Source organism: Lethenteron reissneri, chromosome 47 (assembly GCF_015708825.2).
Source record: "Lethenteron reissneri isolate LAM-NWPU_2019-01 chromosome 47, ASM1570882v1, whole genome shotgun sequence".
In the NCBI taxonomy this organism is placed as follows: Eukaryota; Metazoa; Chordata; class Hyperoartia; order Petromyzontiformes; family Petromyzontidae; genus Lethenteron; species Lethenteron reissneri.
This window is the reverse complement of record NC_083825.1, coordinates 9,830,792-9,848,557: the sequence shown is the minus strand read 5'-3', so window position 1 is coordinate 9,848,557 and position 17,766 is coordinate 9,830,792. Positions and strand designations below refer to the sequence as shown.

The 17,766-nt window shown below is 45.2% G+C and overlaps 1 protein-coding gene across 1 annotated transcript; it reads left to right on the top strand.

Annotated features, from left to right (window-relative positions):
• The first annotated feature begins 8,055 nt into the window (after window positions 1-8,055).
• Window positions 8,056-13,558, top strand: RACK1 (receptor for activated C kinase 1). The gene is made up of 8 exons (XM_061571417.1): window positions 8,056-8,281; window positions 9,229-9,400; window positions 9,740-9,887; window positions 10,417-10,512; window positions 11,583-11,693; window positions 11,906-12,046; window positions 12,486-12,596; window positions 13,348-13,558. The coding sequence occupies exons 1-8, from the start codon at window positions 8,173-8,175 to the stop codon at window positions 13,411-13,413; spliced, it is 954 nt and encodes a 317-aa protein (XP_061427401.1). The 5' UTR covers window positions 8,056-8,172; the 3' UTR covers window positions 13,414-13,558.
• Window positions 13,559-17,766: the final 4,208 nt, after the last annotated feature.

Genomic DNA, 17,766 nt, shown 5'->3' with positions numbered 1-17,766 from the left:
TACGACTTGTAACGCATTTTTCAACAAGGGAAGTTGTCAGGCTAAGAACTACGTTTTAAAACATGTGCAGGGATATATTAAGTATTTAAATGAAACATGGCCAATGGTTTGCTATTGTGTGCAAGTCATTGCATTTTCTAAAGCATGGTTTGTGTGTCTTAAGTTATTAACTGAAGTATACATGTGATGTAATATGATATGTGTAACCCATTATTTATGCGGTGATGTGTCGTGTGGGCTGTCGGCCGGTATAGTTTGTAACACTGGACTTTCTCTGCAAGGAAACCGCTGTTAGGAATCACAACAGGCGTGACATACGCTACGATGATTATAACATAAAGTGATGTTAACGTCACCATTCACATCTTATATACTAGAGAAGAGCTGTTTTGGGTTGCATTCTGATTAAACGGGAATGCATTGAACTCGTAAACCTTACAGCTTTTAGGATAAAAAAAATATATACAACCTTAGAAAGCTACCTAATATGTCCTGCTCTGGTAGGGATTGGTTAAACGTTGTTGGTGAGTCACTAAGGACTTGGCTAAACCCACAGTTGGGACGAGGCTATAAGTTACAGTCCACGCAGAGGATTGACACATCCATTATAGCATATCCAGCGTCAGGTAACAAACTCAGATTTATTAAATTCAGGAAATCTCCACCGAGTCTCAAGACACGTTTTTTTCAGGACGACTGTGCATTTGGAGGTTTAGAGTTTGGCTTCATGTGGAAGCCCGAGTTCCCGGAGAGAACGCACGTTGAGCTATGAGGGAACAACAACCAACGTGCCATGGATACATGGGTTCACAAACACACTCGCTGTACTGCTGCCATATCCTGGATATTTTTTGATTTTTTGTTACAAATCTCTGCACGTTATTTCGAGAACAGTCTGGATTAAACGTCGCCTCCGTATTTTCCGATAATCATCAGGAGCTACCAAGAGCTGGCAGGATCGTTTGAGGGTGGGACATTGACTTCTATTTTCTTGTCCGAAGTGGCATGACGTTTTGAATGATGGCTCTTCAGAAAAGAAATAATTAAGTTAGTACAAAAATCTAAAAAATTATAAGATTAAAAGTTATATATTAAAAAATATATATAAAGATATAAGTAGAAAAATGTACTATGTATTTAAGAATGAGAACTTCACAAGTTATCCCTTGGTATGACAGGTGGTCAGAAAGCAATGATAACCGAATGTTGAACAAATTGACATTCGCTAAACTTGTAATTATTATTGCAAAGAGTGGCAATGGCGTGGGGAAACCTTCATCCAGCAGTGGATAGAAAATGGCTGACGATGACGATGGCAAAGCATTCAGCAATTCATATCCAATTACTGCCGATGATGATGAACATTCGAAAATGTATCAAACACTTTTGTGGCCCACATTCCATCGGGACGAAGACGCAAACAATTCCTTCCATTTCAGGCCACGGACTATTCGATCACCCCTTATGCTGCGAATGTCCACGCCGCAATTTATTTGTGACAGCCGCCGGTTTGCGCCAAAGCTAATCACAACGTGGGCGGTGCAAACCTGGGCGGTGCACATGGCCCAGCGGTCGTGCGTTCGCCACTATTTGCAGAGGTTCGCATCTCGCGGCCGCCCTGTTTATGATTGCAGGTGTATTCACCATAACAAATATATACATGTATGCGCGTGCCGTCTGCTTCACGGTAGGCTTTAAAGATCCCACGATGGCATTCGCAAGAGCTAGGCCATTGTGTAGCAATGTCATGGTCCAAATTTGCCCAATTTGAAAATAGATTACAAAGCGACGAGTAATCGTCGCCACTGTCCTGCGAAAAGCTAGCCAGGACCCTCCTGCAAAGGGGGACTCAGTGAGGCTCTCCTTGGGTAGACAAGTGACATTATAGCTCCGTGTTGTACTCTGCCCAAACTATGCGTCCAGTAAGTAATTAATGCTTTGTGCTTAATTAGTGCTGTTATTAGTAACAGATTAGTAAATTGGCTGGTTGAAGTGAAGTCATAGAGCGCGCACATGGGTTATATATTTATTTATCTCTCTTGCATAATTCATATATCCGACAGATTGTGTTGAGCATTACCATAAAAACTGGAACGTGAGAGTACTTTGGCCTAGCATTGACAATCTCACGATATCTTTGTGAACTGTGGCTTTTGTGGTATGTTTACGCGGTGCCGCATTGGGATGGTTGCCACTGATGCCCTTGTATTAAGCGTAGTAAGCTGGGTGTAATGTGTACCGAGATGTGTGGGAGACGTGCGGAGAGAGCGACTTTAAAATTACAATGCTCTTTCCTGATTTATATTCTTTTAGTGGGGTAGTTAAACAGTCCACGGATCACGATATATCTTGATGTTTAGAGTCATTTATTTTCGGGGCGCATTCACGGTTCCACTTCATCGAACAACCACGAAGATCAACGGTCGCACTCGAAGTCAGAAACGCCCGGTCCGTTCAGCAGTTGAAGCGCTTCGTTCTCAGATTTGCTCCGTCGCATCGCGCTGCTCCAATAAACGAGAGGCCCTATCCATGCCCGTGACTCGAGTCCGCTTTCTTTCACAGCGTGCCACGCTGCGCTGTGCTGACGACGGCGTAATCGTGAGCGTTAGACATCATAGATATGAATCGAAACATCCTTATGCTTCTCTTTTAATTACACGCTAATCCGGTGACATCACTAACGCTGCTACTTGTTGCAACTTAAGGTGTTTTACTCTTGAAATCAAACACAAATCTCAGCACCTTCGTCGCTGGTAGACTTCACAGCTGTACGTGGCACGTGACGAGGAGCCGCAGCGAGAGCGATACGGCACTGGATGCGGTCTTTGAGGATCACCGATCCATGCTCGGGACACAGCCCACCGACTCGGTGTGCACGTCTTTGACCGCTGCGTCCTTTAATAAACATGTTCAATTTAAAAAAAAAAACTCAGTTGTACAATTGTTTCTGCAAAAGTCGACTCCCATCGGGACTTTGCTGGGCCGGGAAAACGAGCGCGGTTGATCCGGCTGGCCATGCAGACCCGTGCAGGGTGGGGGGCTCTGTCGAGCCGTGCCCTGCGAGTGATAATAACTGAACTCGAGTTCAGGGCAACGATTGTTTGTGGGGGATGCGAGGCAGAGTCATATAGAGCGTCGAGGGTTTTTTCGACGTTCGGTTGGAGGGGTCTTGAGTGACTTTTCAGAAGGACCCCCTCCCCCGGTCGACAGCGTACCGACCCGGCAGACCTGGCACGGCCGGGAAACGAGCGATGTTGGTCGGCTAACTCGGCGGACCGCGAGAGGTTAGGGCATTGTTGGGGGTTTCCCCCATCCATAATAGAGGGGTTTTTTTGGCGAAACGTCGTACTCAGATTGTAAATGTTGTGGCTTGGCTCTCCAACACACAACCGGTGTGCTGTACTAGTCTATTACACTATACACTACTATACACTACACTATACACTATTATACACTACACTATACACTACATTATACACTACACTATACACTACTATACACTACACTATACACTATACACGACTATACACTACACTATACACTACACTATACACTACACTATACACTACTATACACTACACTATACACTACACTATACACTACACTATGCACTAGTGCTGTACTAGTGACGAATTGGCCACGTTCTGTCTACGTGACAACGGTTCTAACCCCCAAAAAAACCTCTATTAGGGGGTTGAGGCAGGATTATCGGTGGGTATGTTAACTGGCACAGACACGGAGGATAACCCACCCGACGTACCGCCAAAGCACGCACAGGGTGAAAGAGGTCCCCGAATGGTGCCGATAAACCAGTGACGAGTCAGGCGACTCGAAATCCAACACCGGCTGTCAATGGGTCAGAGCGCTCTGCACTGGTGCTACGATTTCGCAAGTCTCCTCTCATTGAACGATGTGTTAGGAGAGCGCTTTTTTTAAATGGCAGAAACAATTGCACAAAGGAGTTTTTTTCCTTTAAATTGAAAATGTTTGTTAAAGGACGCAGCGGTCAAAGACGCGCACATCGAGTATAGGTCGGTTGTGTCCCGACCATGGATCAGTGATCCTCAAAGACCGCATCCAATGCCGTATCGCTCTCGCTGTGGCTCCTCGTCACGTGCCACGTACAGCTGTGAAGTCTACCAGCGACGAAGATGCATCTTCAGTGGGAAATTAGGTCTGGCCCAGGCTGAGATTTGTGTTTGATTTCAAGAGTAAAACACATTAAGTTGCAACAAATAACAGCGTTAGTGATGTCACCGGATTAGCGTGTAATTAAAAGAGAAGCATAAGGATTTTTCGATTCATATCTATGATGTCTAACGCTCATGATTACGTGCGTATATTGGTGCATATGCCAGTGATATGCATCGTGTTCATGTTGCATTTTGGCTAATGGAGCAAACAAAACATCGAATTAGGAACCATAACATCGAGACGATAGCAGGTGAATCATTGCACGTCTACGTAAACAATGTTGAGTGAACCCACAATAGTTGTCATAACGACATAGCCGACGGAACTGCAGTGTTTGCACTCATCAATGACGCTTCAAGCTCGTGCCAGATTCGGCAGCACACTGTTACGGTGCATGTAAAAAGAGCTGCGTGCGTCTTTGATGAAAACTTCTGGGTTTACATCTGAAAACTGAACCCAACGATAACAATGTCACTTGCGTGAAAATACTTTTACACGTTTTGTTATTTTACATCGGTTACTGTTCTGGTCAAAGGTTTGTGTATTTGTTTCAACGTAAAACGAAACTAAAACGTTTTATTTTATTTTACCAGCCATATAGCTCTTTTTCAGAAGCGACCTGGCCACAAATGATAACTCAACGAAGTGGATTATCACCAAGTGGAAATTTATAGCAGCCAAATACTACAAAGGTCAAGTTCCTAAACGTGGAGGAGAAAACCGGAGGACCCAGAAAAAAAGAAAGAAAAAAACTCCAAATATTCAGGGAAAGTAGTCGGGATCGAACTCATCGATCCCACGACCTCCATGGATACGAGGCGAGGGAGTTAACATCTCGCCACGGTGGCCACGTGGCTGCTAACGCTGCCTGTGATCGTTCTTAGTCGTCTGTGGCAACGTCTCAAAACCCGACGTGGGTCACCTGGACGTGACAGATTGAGACAAACGGGGAGCGGATTTAGCGAGAGTGGGGGGCAATCAGGTCAAGCGGCGTATTGGTTTCGCAGCCCAGGGAGCTATGGGATAAAAAAAACAATGTATGTACAGTATGTTGAAACTTCTTTCGCACCGTACGTAGCCAACCGTGTTCATCGGAGGTGCGGGGGAAGGCCAACAAAGAGACAAGAACGCTAAGTTTGAGGGTCGAGTATTCGAACGCGGTAATTGAAGGAGGGCGATCTGTCATGCTGCATGGCTCAGAGGTGGACGCCAGGCGGTTCGAAAATAAAGTTGCATTTTGCACATAACCGTCTGCGTGGTCACATTGCGTCACAGTATTGCGTCGTGACAATTGGCGCTCCACGTGGCAGTCAACTACAGTATCTAGAAAAGGAGTATTGTAATGTGTTGCCAACAGGGCTACATAGGGGCCGTCCATAAATGACGTCACGCGATTTTAGACGACTTTTGACCCCCGCCCCCCTTCGTCACACGGCGTCACAAAAAGTCAGACCCCCCTCAAATATGACGTCACAAAGCTCTGCCCCCCCCCCCAAATCGCTTTAAACTATTTTCATTGTAGTGGCGCTGTACTCTGATGTTGTAGGAGAAAACATTTATTTAAAAGTCTATTTAATTAAGTAGAACGTGTTGTCTATATTTATTCAAAGTTACGCATTTTGATGTGACGTCACATTTCTCAAACCCCCCCTCGTCACACATCGTCACAAATGTCTGACGTCATTTATGGACGGCCCCTAAAAGGAACGCAGAGCTTGGGCAATTGTCTCCGCGCCGCGTGTGGCCGCTGTCGCCTCTGGCGCCTCGTGACAACTCCCCTCTGAACTAATTCTAGATTTGAAGCTTTCGTGACTGCAAAGATTCATATTCTTAGGTTTTTTCGGTAAAGTCACGTAGGTAAAACATCAAAATTATTTTTATTAATTTTGATGTTTTACCTACGTGACTTTACCGAAAAAACCTAAGAATATCCCCTCTGAACCCCGAGGAGAGGACCAACCGCGTGCGCTTTCTTAGAGAGTTTAAAGTTAAAACAACCCGAGTATCGTAGCTGCAATGAGGCAGGACGGACAGGGTTGAGGAGGGGCGCGATTGGGCGAGGCAGGCATTACAGTGGGGAAGAGAAGACCAAAGGAGAGGAACACGAGACGCTGCTGGCAGGGAGAGATTTGGCGGTGGTCAATGCGCGCGGCTGCGGGGTCTGGCGGAGTGCAGAGCGCTCTGAGCAACAGCGCGCCATCTCGCGTTAGAAACATTAACATACGTTATGATAATTTATGATCGTGTAGTTTCTTAAATTATGTTAATCTATGGGGGATAGCCAATCAGCGTCAAGGGGCGGTGGAACGTGGGCTTTGTCGATCTTCAAATTGTCTCTTTCGAAATGAACACACGTGCGTGGCTGTGTTCGAGATTGGTGTCGTTTAAACATCTCTCTATTCCCGTGTAATCTTGCTGTGGGATCGTAAAAAAAGACTTCGCGTTCCGGTATTCCTTATATGGCCAAAGCCACACCCAATTACTCTACATTTGAGTCTAAATCGTTAACAAAATGTGTCATTCATTCAGTCGGCATCCTGAATAGAGGTTTTTGGGTTAGATCTCGTACGTATACATATGTAAATATGCACGTGTCGTTGAACCCGCCACCACCCGACAGGTTTGTCACGTAAACAAAACGTGGCCTCTTCTTGGTTCTTTCGGTAAAGTCACGTAGAAGGGAAATAATAGAATAATAAAAATAAAACATAATAAAATAATTCTCACGACGTTTCGGCCACAACGCAAGCAGCCGTCATTCTTCACCTGAGGACGGCTGCTTGCGTTGTGGCCGAAACGTCGTGAGAATTATTTTTTTTATTGTTTTATTTTTAATATTTTATTATTTCCCTTCTACGTGACTTTACCGAAAGAACCAAGAAGATGAATCCCTGCACCTGAAGACGGAAGCTTGTGTTGCCTCCGAAACGTCGTGATTTTTATTTTATTTTTATTTTACTTGTATTAATTGTTTACCTACGTGACTTTACCGAAAAAACTAAGAATATGAATCCCTGCAGTCACGAAAGCTTCAAATCTAGAAATAAGAACATGAATCCCTGCAGTCACGAAAGCTTCAAATCTAGAAATAAGAACATGAATCCCTGCAGTCACGAAAGCTTCAAATCTAGAAATAAGAATATGAATCCCTGCAGTCACGAAAGCTTCAAATCTAGAAATAAGAATATGAATCCCTGCAGTCACGAAAGCTTCAAATCTAGAAATATGAATCCCTGCAGTCACGAAAGCTTCAAATCTAGAAATAAGAATATGAATCCCTGCAGTCACGAAAGCTTCAAATCTATAAATAGAATATGAATCTCTGCAGTCACGAAAGCTTCAAATCTATAAATAGAATATGAATCTCTGCAGTCACGAAAGCTTCAAATCTATAAATAGAATATGAATCTCTGCAGTCACGAAAACTTCAAATCTATAAATAAGAATATTAATCTCTGCAGTCACGAAAACTTCAAATCTAGAAATAAGAATATGAATCCCTGCAGTCACGAAAGCTTCAAATCTAGAAATAAGAATATGAATCTCTGCAGTCACGAAAGCTTCAAATCTAGAAATAAGAATATGAATCCCTGCAGTCACGAAAGCTTCAAATCTAGAAATAAGAATATGAATCTCTGCAGTCACGAAAGCTTCAAATCTAGAAATAAGAATATGAATCTCTGCAGTCACGAAAGCTTCAAATCTAGAAATAAGAATATGAATCTCTGCAGTCACGAAAACGGGGCCTCTCTCCGAGGGGGCGGGGCTTCTCTCAGTGGGGGGCGGGGCGAGGGTGGACCGGGAGGTGTGGCGGCGTCGTCCACAATGCACCGCTGCGCGTGACGTCATAACCCGTGTTCGGCCCCTTCTTCCGGTCTTTTCGCGCGAGGACGCCATTGAGGCAGTAGAGCGGGCGCCGAGCGCTCACGCAGCAATCCGCATCCATCCGCGCGCTCCGAGCCGCCACCGCGCTTCATCATGACGGAGCAGATGACCCTGCGCGGGACCCTCAAGGGCCACAACGGCTGGGTCACGCAAATCGCCACAACCCCGCAATTCCCCGACATGATCCTGTCCGCGTCGCGAGGTGAGAGAGAAGGAGGGATGGTGCGGCCATGGCCGCCGTTACTCTCGTTACGCCTCCGCGCTCCTCTCGCTTAAGTCCGCGTCGATTAACGCTGTTACGTTACTTGCGCAAGGCGTCTGAGCTAGTTTTTAAATAATTGTAAGAAAAGAAACTGTCCAGCTGTGAAACTTTTATGATATTCTTGAGCGTGCCGTTAAGCCTGGGCCTGACCCAAGTTTGGAGTGCGCGGGGCCAGGTGGTGATGGTGGTGGTGAGTGTGGTGGTGGTGGTGAGCGTGGTGGTGGTGGTGAGCGTGGTGGTGGTGAGTGGTGGTGATTTGGGTGAATTGTTGTTGGCAGTGGGTCTCGCCGGGCTTCCCACACGCGTTAACGAAAGACATTGAATTGATGTTTGAACCCGGAGATGTCCCAAGCGTGTAACTTGTAAAACACCGGCAGTGTCTGTTCAAAGCTTTCTGTTTAGCAACGCGTTACATTACACAACTTATGCAAGTGAATTCCAGTATAATTCCGAAGTACCGTAGATGCATGGCAGACTTGCACCCAACCCATCACAGCTTGACTTGTTGAGTCTCGGTGCCTAATCGTATTTACTTTAAACCCCGAAGCCCTCAATGTAAACTAACCACTGTATGGGAACACTAAATGAGTGGCGTTCCTTCATATTCCTTCAACTTGGGCGAGGCCGAGGAACGTCTGCGATGCAATATCCGCGAGGCCTTGTTAGCGAGGCGTTGTGCCCCGTGGTCAATCCCGACAATGAGGGCCCGGGTTTCATGGCTGCCGCATTTGGCGTACAATCAATCAGACCCCCAAGTTCCGTATGGAGAACAGTCCAGCCGGCTTCCATCAACAGATAACTCCGTCAAACGTGTCCCACTTAAAGCACGAACCTGCCCTCCCCAACGTTCACCAACAATCCACACACACACCTGTTGGACTTTGCAGACAAGACGCTGATCATGTGGAAGCTGACCAGAGACGAGACCAACTACGGCATCCCACAGCGATCTCTGCACGGCCATGGGCATTTCGTGAGCGACGTCGTCATTTCCTCCGACGGCCAGTTCGCTCTCTCTGGCTCGTGGGATGGGACCCTGCGTCTGTGGGATCTCACCACGTGAGTCGTAGCCCCCAATGTCTCATTCACGAGCGAGTGCGTGACTTTCACGGCTTTTGTTAGTGCCACCCGCGTGCACGTTTCATTTTGGGTACAATTTTTGTGAACGAAAAATCTCTCCTGAGCGCACGTGCTGTGCTGTTGCCTTCTCACTTTTTTAAATATTTGCTGGTACTTTAAATGCTGTTAACGCAACTAGCAATCTTTATTTGATAGTTGCATTTGAAGTGTGTGTGTGTATATCATTCAAGCTACGTTGGCATTGTTCGATGAACGTGAACTTGTTGTGGTTTTTTGGGGAGTTGTTGCTGGTGGTAACATTGTGCTCTGATGGCGCAGGGGCACGACCACACGCCGATTCGTGGGCCACACCAAAGACGTGCTGAGCGTGGCGTTCTCCGCTGACAACCGTCAGATTGTGTCCGGCTCGCGTGACAAGACCATTAAGCTGTGGAACACCTTGGGTGTCTGCAAGTACACCATCCAGGTCTGTTGTTGCGCGCCCGGCATGTTGCTGGTTAATGCTGCGGATTGTTAAGATTACTTTTAAGTTTCAGAAGCAACTTAAAACATCACATTTATGGCCCAGTATAACAGTGTTATGCTTGACCAATTCTCTTGCTATTTTTTCAGTCCAAAACTGGCAAATTCCATAAACTTAAGTGTATATTTTGCATATAATTGATATAAATTGTAAATTTAATATATTTTCTCATTCCCAGAATAATAATGTATGGTTCGTTACATGCCTGTTACGTGCACATCATTTCAGTGGCATGGCACTGCATTTGCAACATTCCGTTTGTGGACAAGCGAGCTCTGTGCAATCCTGCTTCAATTCATTGAAAAGGAGTGTATGTCATGTCAAATACGGTACTCGTATTGAGACTAATAGTTCTACGATTACATTTAAGTTTTAAAAGTTTAAGTAACATGTGTTGCGAGGTTGTAATTGGCCAGGAGCCTGAAATAAACTCGTTGATCGTTGACAGCAGCTCATATGACTGTTTTCACAGGAGGATGGCCACACCGAGTGGGTGTCATGTGTGCGCTTCTCGCCCAACAATAACAATCCCATCATTGTCTCTTGTGGCTGGGACAAGCTGGTCAAGGTATGTCGTTCATAATCGTCAGAACTCGTATCTCCTTTATCCATGACCAGATAAACGTTCCCCCCATGTATGCTGGCATCTGTTGCATGATAGCACACACTACTAGCTAGCTTCTGAACACGAGCCGATCTTGTCATGCCATCTCTGGTTGTTTTCCTTCGGCCGTCGATCAGCCTCAACCCCTCGCCCCTTGCTCTCTCCCAAAATGTCCCGCCCCAAACCTTTGCTTTGATGGTCCTTGATGTTTCTAATTTGCATTTGCTCTCAGATGCATGCGTTGTTTCTGTCAGTGTGCACTTATCAACTCTTTTTCCATTTGTATTGCCCAAGACCATGTTTTTGATCCATAATTCATAGGTGATAACTTTAAATCTGTAACTTTCTTGTTTAGGCACATTGATATGTCTTTATCAGAATCTTTATACTAGAGGAAGCTGATGAGCTATACAAATCTTTCACAGATGTCCAAATTATCAAGTTTTCTCAAAATCACTCCAACCTGTTGTCTCGCTTATTCATTTAATCATTTTAATCTGGTTCACCTTCAAAAATAGCCCCTTCAATGTTTTGTTTAAGCTTAATCTATTTTGAGCCCAACTATTATTTTATTCAGTTTAAATTATGTTACATTTGTAATGGTTTCTGCCAGTATCTTTGCTCAAATGGTATCTCCTTGCCGGCTCTTCTGTCCAGTCATCCAAGAAAATCTGCTTTGAGGCTTGTGGGATTGCGATGTTTCTTTGCAGTTTTGTTTCCATTTTTAAATTCAGGAATGAATGTTGCATCAGTCCATGATTGGAAGTATTACATTTATATGTAAACATTTAATAAATAGGTTCAAACATTTGGCTCTGCTTGTTTGATGTTGTCCCACCCTTTTCAAGCTTTCATTTTTTTCATACTGAGGGTCAATGTTTCAAAGTAATTTGCTAAATTGTTAACTCTCTTGTTATGGAGTTGTATATTAGATTTGTAAATCCAAAAAGTCCAAGTTGAGCTGTATTTTACACGTACTTTTATACCCCGTGATGTCATAGTTAACAGTTGTATGTTTTGTGATCTGAATGAAGGTGTGGAATTTGACCAACTGCAAGCTAAAGACCAACCACATTGGCCACACGGGCTACTTGAATACAGTGACCGTGTCTCCTGATGGTTCCCTGTGTGCCTCTGGTGGGAAGGTATAGTAGATGCTGGCATTGTTGACACCATTTGTGCTTCACCCAAATTTTGTGACGACATTCACTCACGCACCCAGCATGCCGAAAGAAACCACCACACAAACACATTTTCAGAGGCACATCGGAATGAATAACCATGATATTTTATTGAAAAGAACATTTGCTTATCTTAAGAACTTCCTATCAAATGTAAATTGCGTGTGTTCCTGTAGGATGGGCAAGCCATGCTGTGGGACCTGAATGAGGGCAAGCATCTCTATACACTAGATGGAGGTGACACCATCAATGCGCTCTGCTTCTCACCAAACCGCTACTGGCTGTGTGCAGCCACGGGGCCCAGCATCAAGATCTGGGTAAAATGCGAGCTTCTGCACTCTCCTCTCTTGCTTTCATTAAAACCTTGTCATAGATTGAGAGACACCCAATGATTATTCCCAATCACTACCCATCTGACCTCTTTTGGAGGAAGGATTACAAGTCCTGCAATTATGAGGGTGATCTGAATAAGTTGAGTGTGCATAACACATGTTTCTTTGTAATGTGAGAATGCAATATTGTATTTGAAATAAATAAAAATGTACCTGAAATGCCGTGCATAGCGATGGAGGAATACCCATTAGTTCACGCTAAAAAATGTGTTGGTTTATTTAAAGATAACAAGTTGAGACTGACCATCAATATCCTTCATCGCTAACGTTAGGAGACACGGCAAGTTCCCATTGTGCGAACCCGATGTCTGCTGTGTGTGATGGTGTTAATTGATTTGCTGCTCCTAACTCTGTGGCCGTGCAGGATCTTGAAGGCAAAGTGATTGTGGATGAGCTGCGGCAAGAAGTGATCAGCACAAGCAGCAAGGCTGAGCCACCCCAGTGCATTTCCCTGGCCTGGTCTGCTGATGGACAGGTAAACACTGCATTCCTTACACTCTTCTCCAGTAGGTCTTGTTATACGCATAGTCTGGACTACATCTGTACAAAACTAATTTTCTTAACCCTTCTAGAATATTTATATGCATCGGTCACACCACGATCATCTATATCATACTACTATTTATGGAAAGTTGTTTGTCATTCCGCTTGCATTTCAAGAACCATACTTAGTATGAGGACCAGCAGATTATACAAACTCCCCTTTCCACACTGTACATTTGCTTTTTCATGTTTTATGGTTTGGCTTGAGTGGGTCAAACATCAACCACAGTGATTGGTTTGTCTGCTAGACATCTGATTGTAGATGGTTGTATCACAACATTATAAACTTGTTCTACTTGTGGATTGGAAGTTTTCCATAATTCTCGTTTTAAGGTATAATTCAAACCAAAAGTAGTACGAGGCTTTGAATGGCCACAGTTTTCAGCATTGGCCTAGCTTTACAGACTGCTCGTCCGATCTTCCATTGAAACGTCCTACAGTGAAGACACCCAATGATTATTCCCAATCACTACCCATCTGACCTCTTGATAGAGGAAGGGATGACAAGTCCTGCAAATATGAGGGTGATCTGAACTGAAGCAACTGCATAACTTGTGTGCATAAGTCCTGAATTTACTGCAGCCTTTTGAGGTGTGATTAGACATTGCACAAAAGGAGTCACTGAAAGGCTAATGTATTAGATTTTCAAAAGTTACAATTTTGTTGTATTTTTATGTTTTCAGACTCTGTTTGCTGGTTACACTGACAACTTCATCCGAGTTTGGCAGGTGACCATTGGCACTCGCTAAGACCTGTCAAAGGGATGTGCTGCGACATGGGTGCAAGCACGCGATGCGGCTCATGCGTGTGAGACTATCACATGACATTGGCCATTATCATCATTGGTGTGCTTGCACTCGCTTTTTCAGTGCTCAATAAACAATTGAAAACATTTGTTACCTGTCCCTTTATTTTTTTTAATCGCTACGTGCAGTGTCCATGGTGCTTCAAAATCTCAAATCTAGTCCCCACATCAGCTTATTTAACCAACTCGGAATGAATGTGTTTTGGCGGTGACCCTGAACTATTACAGTTTGCAGCCCCCCCCCCATTCCACGACTGGTGGTAGAACAGCCAAGTCTCCACTTCCCAAGAAGCAAGACCAACGGTGCTGTAAAGCCTCGCACAGCAGCAGCACGCTCGTGTGGTGATGGCGGCTATGCACGTGGCCTGTAGTCCGGCGCACTGGAGGCGAGGGTTGGGTGGATCGCATTGCAAAAATTACTTGCCGTGGGCGTTGAGGTCCCATACCATGGCTTGCCAGAAGAGGGCAGTACTGTACAGCTAGTGGACTAATCTATTTCCATCTTCAGGGATGGTGTTACCAGTTACCCCCTCGCACACGTATCACTGGAACCCTCAAGTCGCGACCTCAACGCCCTGGCTGTATGCTTTCACAAATTTCTCTTTCCACCCATCTGCCACAACAACGGTAACCCTCCGGATAGTTGCAGGACTTAGCGGAGTGTTACAGGGCCTTAACATCCCTCGTCATTGCTTGAAGTCACGCGAGGCCTTTAGGAGCCATGCGCTTAACCTTCAACAATGTGCGTTCAATGGAGCTAAAATGAACTTGCAAACGCCTTGTAAAATACCTAACGCAGATGATAGCTGGTTTTGATCTTCCCTGAAAATCATGGTCCACGCTAAACTGCATCCGTACAAACCATCGCAAATGTGGATACCTCGTGGACAAATGGAAAATTTTACGCTGCAATGTGTGAATGGTCATCCAGAACAGACCAAAGATTCAATGCCCGATCCACAAATACAAAGTGGACGTTGCAGTGATGCACTCTGCTGCTCCGACAAGGTTATCTGGTTTGACCCCCTGAATGTGAAATTCTAGTTGCTCTGCATCTACATTAGCCGTATGAAGGAAGCACCGTTCTATGAAGTCCCATTAAAGAGGCTTCAAAGGAACATGACACTGGATGGAGGTGAGACCTACCCACTTACGAACTCTCCCTGACTCGCTATCCTACTTTTACCCACTTACCTACCTACTTTACCTCGCCTCTCAACCTGTCTCGGTGCCTGCAAAATGAACGAATCCACACTGACGTTCCTGGCAGACCCCCAGGGGGTTTTTTGGTGGGTCTGGGAAGCTTTGGGGGGGAGGGGTGGTCTGGAGTATGGGTGGAGGGGGGTGACATTTGCGGGGTTTGATTACATCAAACTTATTTTAGACCATGTTTCAAGCCGAAAGAGTATTCCAATTTTTGTTTTAACGTACAATTTGAAACAAGTGGTACAAGGCTGTGGATGGCCACATTTTTCAGCATCGGCCCAGCTTTAGAGACGACTCGTCTGATCTTGCTTCCATTGAAGCGTCATACAGTGAGACACCCAATGATTATTCCCAATCACTATCAATCTGACCTCTTATAGAGGAAAGATGACAAGTCCTGCAAATATGAGGGTGATCTTAACTGAAGCGACTGCATAACTTGTGTGCATAACAGTCCTGGATATACTTGCAGCCTTTCGAGGTGTGATGCAGACACTGCACAAAAGGGGTCACTGAAATCTCATGTGTCAGATGTTTAAAAGTTAAAATAATTTATACTGGTAGGAACCTGGTTACACCAGCCCACGGGATTATTGTGTCCGTCGTGCAGGGAGGGGCTGGGTGGGGGGTGGGGAGGGGTTGGTCACCCCGTGGTGCCCTTATAAAATTCAACGTTTAACCTACTCACGCCAGCTTGTGCCCACCCTCACAGTCGAACATATTTGTGGAATACACCACGCCGCCGTTGACCCTGGCCATTGACCGAGCAACCAACGCTCCTACAAGCTCCGCAGGAATGTGTTTTGTATCTTTTCTGACACTTTTCTGATTCCATTCACAATTTCATCCGAGTTTGGCAGGTGACCATTGCCGCTCGCTAAGACCTATCAAAGGGATGTGCTGCGACATGGGTGCAAACACTCATGAACCACATTGTGTGCGAGACTCATGGTATTGGCCATTATCATCATTGGTGTGCTTTCACTCGCTTTTCAGTGCTCAATAAACAAGTGAAAACATGTCTTACCTTCTGTCTCTTTGAGCTTGCTATGTGCAGTGTCCATGGTGCTTAAAAATCTCAAATCTAGTCCCCACACCAGCTCATTCAACTAACTCGGAATAAACGTGTTTTGGCGGTGACCCTGAACTTTTACAGTTTTCAGCCCCCCCCCCCATTCCACGCCTCTGTGGTGGTAGAATAGCCAAGTCTCCACTTCCAAAGAAGCAAGGCCAACGGTGCCGTAAAGCCTCGCGAGCAGCAGCAGCAACACGCTCGTGTGGTGGTGGTGGCTTTGCACGTGGACGAGGGTTTGATGAATCACAAAATATCTTGCCCTGGACGTTCAGCTCCCATACCATGGCTTGCCAGAAGAAGGCAGTGTTGTACAGCTAGTGAACTAATCTATTTCCATCTTCAGGGATCGTCTTACACCCTTGCGCACATTTTTGCGGTCCGGGGTGTGTCTCGGTACATCAAATCTTTTTTTTTATTCCATGTTGCTTTCATTTGCAAGCCTAAAGAGTCTCAAATCCATTGCAGGGAGTTTCAGTTCTAAATCGAGGAGTCTCCATTCAACTTCCAATGCTGTCAGAATCTGAATATTTATAACTGGAGTAATCCGATGAGCTATGATGCTCTTTTTACATATGTCCAATACGGGCAGGTCAGCAACAAACAATACAAACACGACAGAGATCAAAGGTAAGCAAGAAAGTCACTCGAAATAAAAAATAAGTCCTATATAGTCCTATTTTCAACACTGCTTGGGCAAAGCAACAAAACAACAATCCCAGACCACACCAAGACAACACACAGTGCTTTTATAAAATGGCACGTAAAATTAAATTGATATACAGCCCAGGATCTAAGTTACAAATCACATGGGCACATGTGGCTGTATCCAGGGGTTAGGGCTATAGGGTTGTGAATACAGGATATATACACTATAGGTTCTACAGAAGTTGTAAATGTGGGTTTACTCTCCACACCGGTGTGCTGTACTAGTAACAAATTGGGAAGTTTTATTTACGTGACAAACCTTACTTATTGGCTGTGGCGAGTTTAACGACGCTTTTATATGTAGGCGACCTCACGCAAAAACCTCAGATAATATTGGTAGCGAAAGGCCTACGACGTTACACTGAGGTTCGATAGAAGTCTCGTGATGCCCTCTGGTGGACAAACGTGTAACTACAGCTGCTGTTACGCGTTTGACAACGGAGCAGACAGCCCTCCACACAATGCACGAGTGGGTCTACTCATCCCATCAGCCGCACAACATTCTGAGGGTACATCCCCATCAGCAGCATTGATTCAACACAAGCAACACCCTGGAGAGCAACACTCAGGGTCTCGTCAGTACAGGCTCTGCTTGAAACAACACTGGTATCACTGCAGAAGTGTGTACAGAATGAAACACATTTCTGACGGAGTTCGCTCTTGTTTAGAGACAACAGGAAAATCACGTGGGTCAGAAGGTGCCAGTGATGCAAGGTGGAAGGAAAGAGATTAAGTGTAAGGCAGAATGAGAGGTGGGTGGGGTGGGGGCGATGTGGTGCGATGGGAGCGTGGTGGCCCGAGGAGCATCATGGGAGAGGGCGGCGTGGGGAAGGTTGGCAATGACGGCGGAACACGCCACGTGAGTGGGAAAAACGCGTGGAAGAAGAATAAGTGTGTTCATCTTCTTCGTTCTTTCGGTAAAGTCACGTCGAAGGGAAATAATACAATAATACAAATAAAACAATACAATTCTCACGACGTTTCGGCCAGAACGCAAGCAGCCGTCCTCAGGTGAAGAACAGGTCTGTCGGAAAGACAGCGTCTGAATGAACACCACCAAGCTTGGCAGCGTATATTTATAGCTGGGTTAGAGGAGGAAGGGCGCCTTGACAAAGTAATTTGCATATCAACAGAGGAATTTAGCATATTTATGGAATGCGTAGGAGGTGGGGGGGGGGGGGGTCTCAAAGTCATATTATGCCCGTGCATTATGTAGGATTAGCAGCAACAAAGGGAAGATGTAGGGTTAGCAGTAATGAAGGTGACTTTACCGAAAGAACCAAGAAGATGAGTCCCTGCAGTCACGAAAGC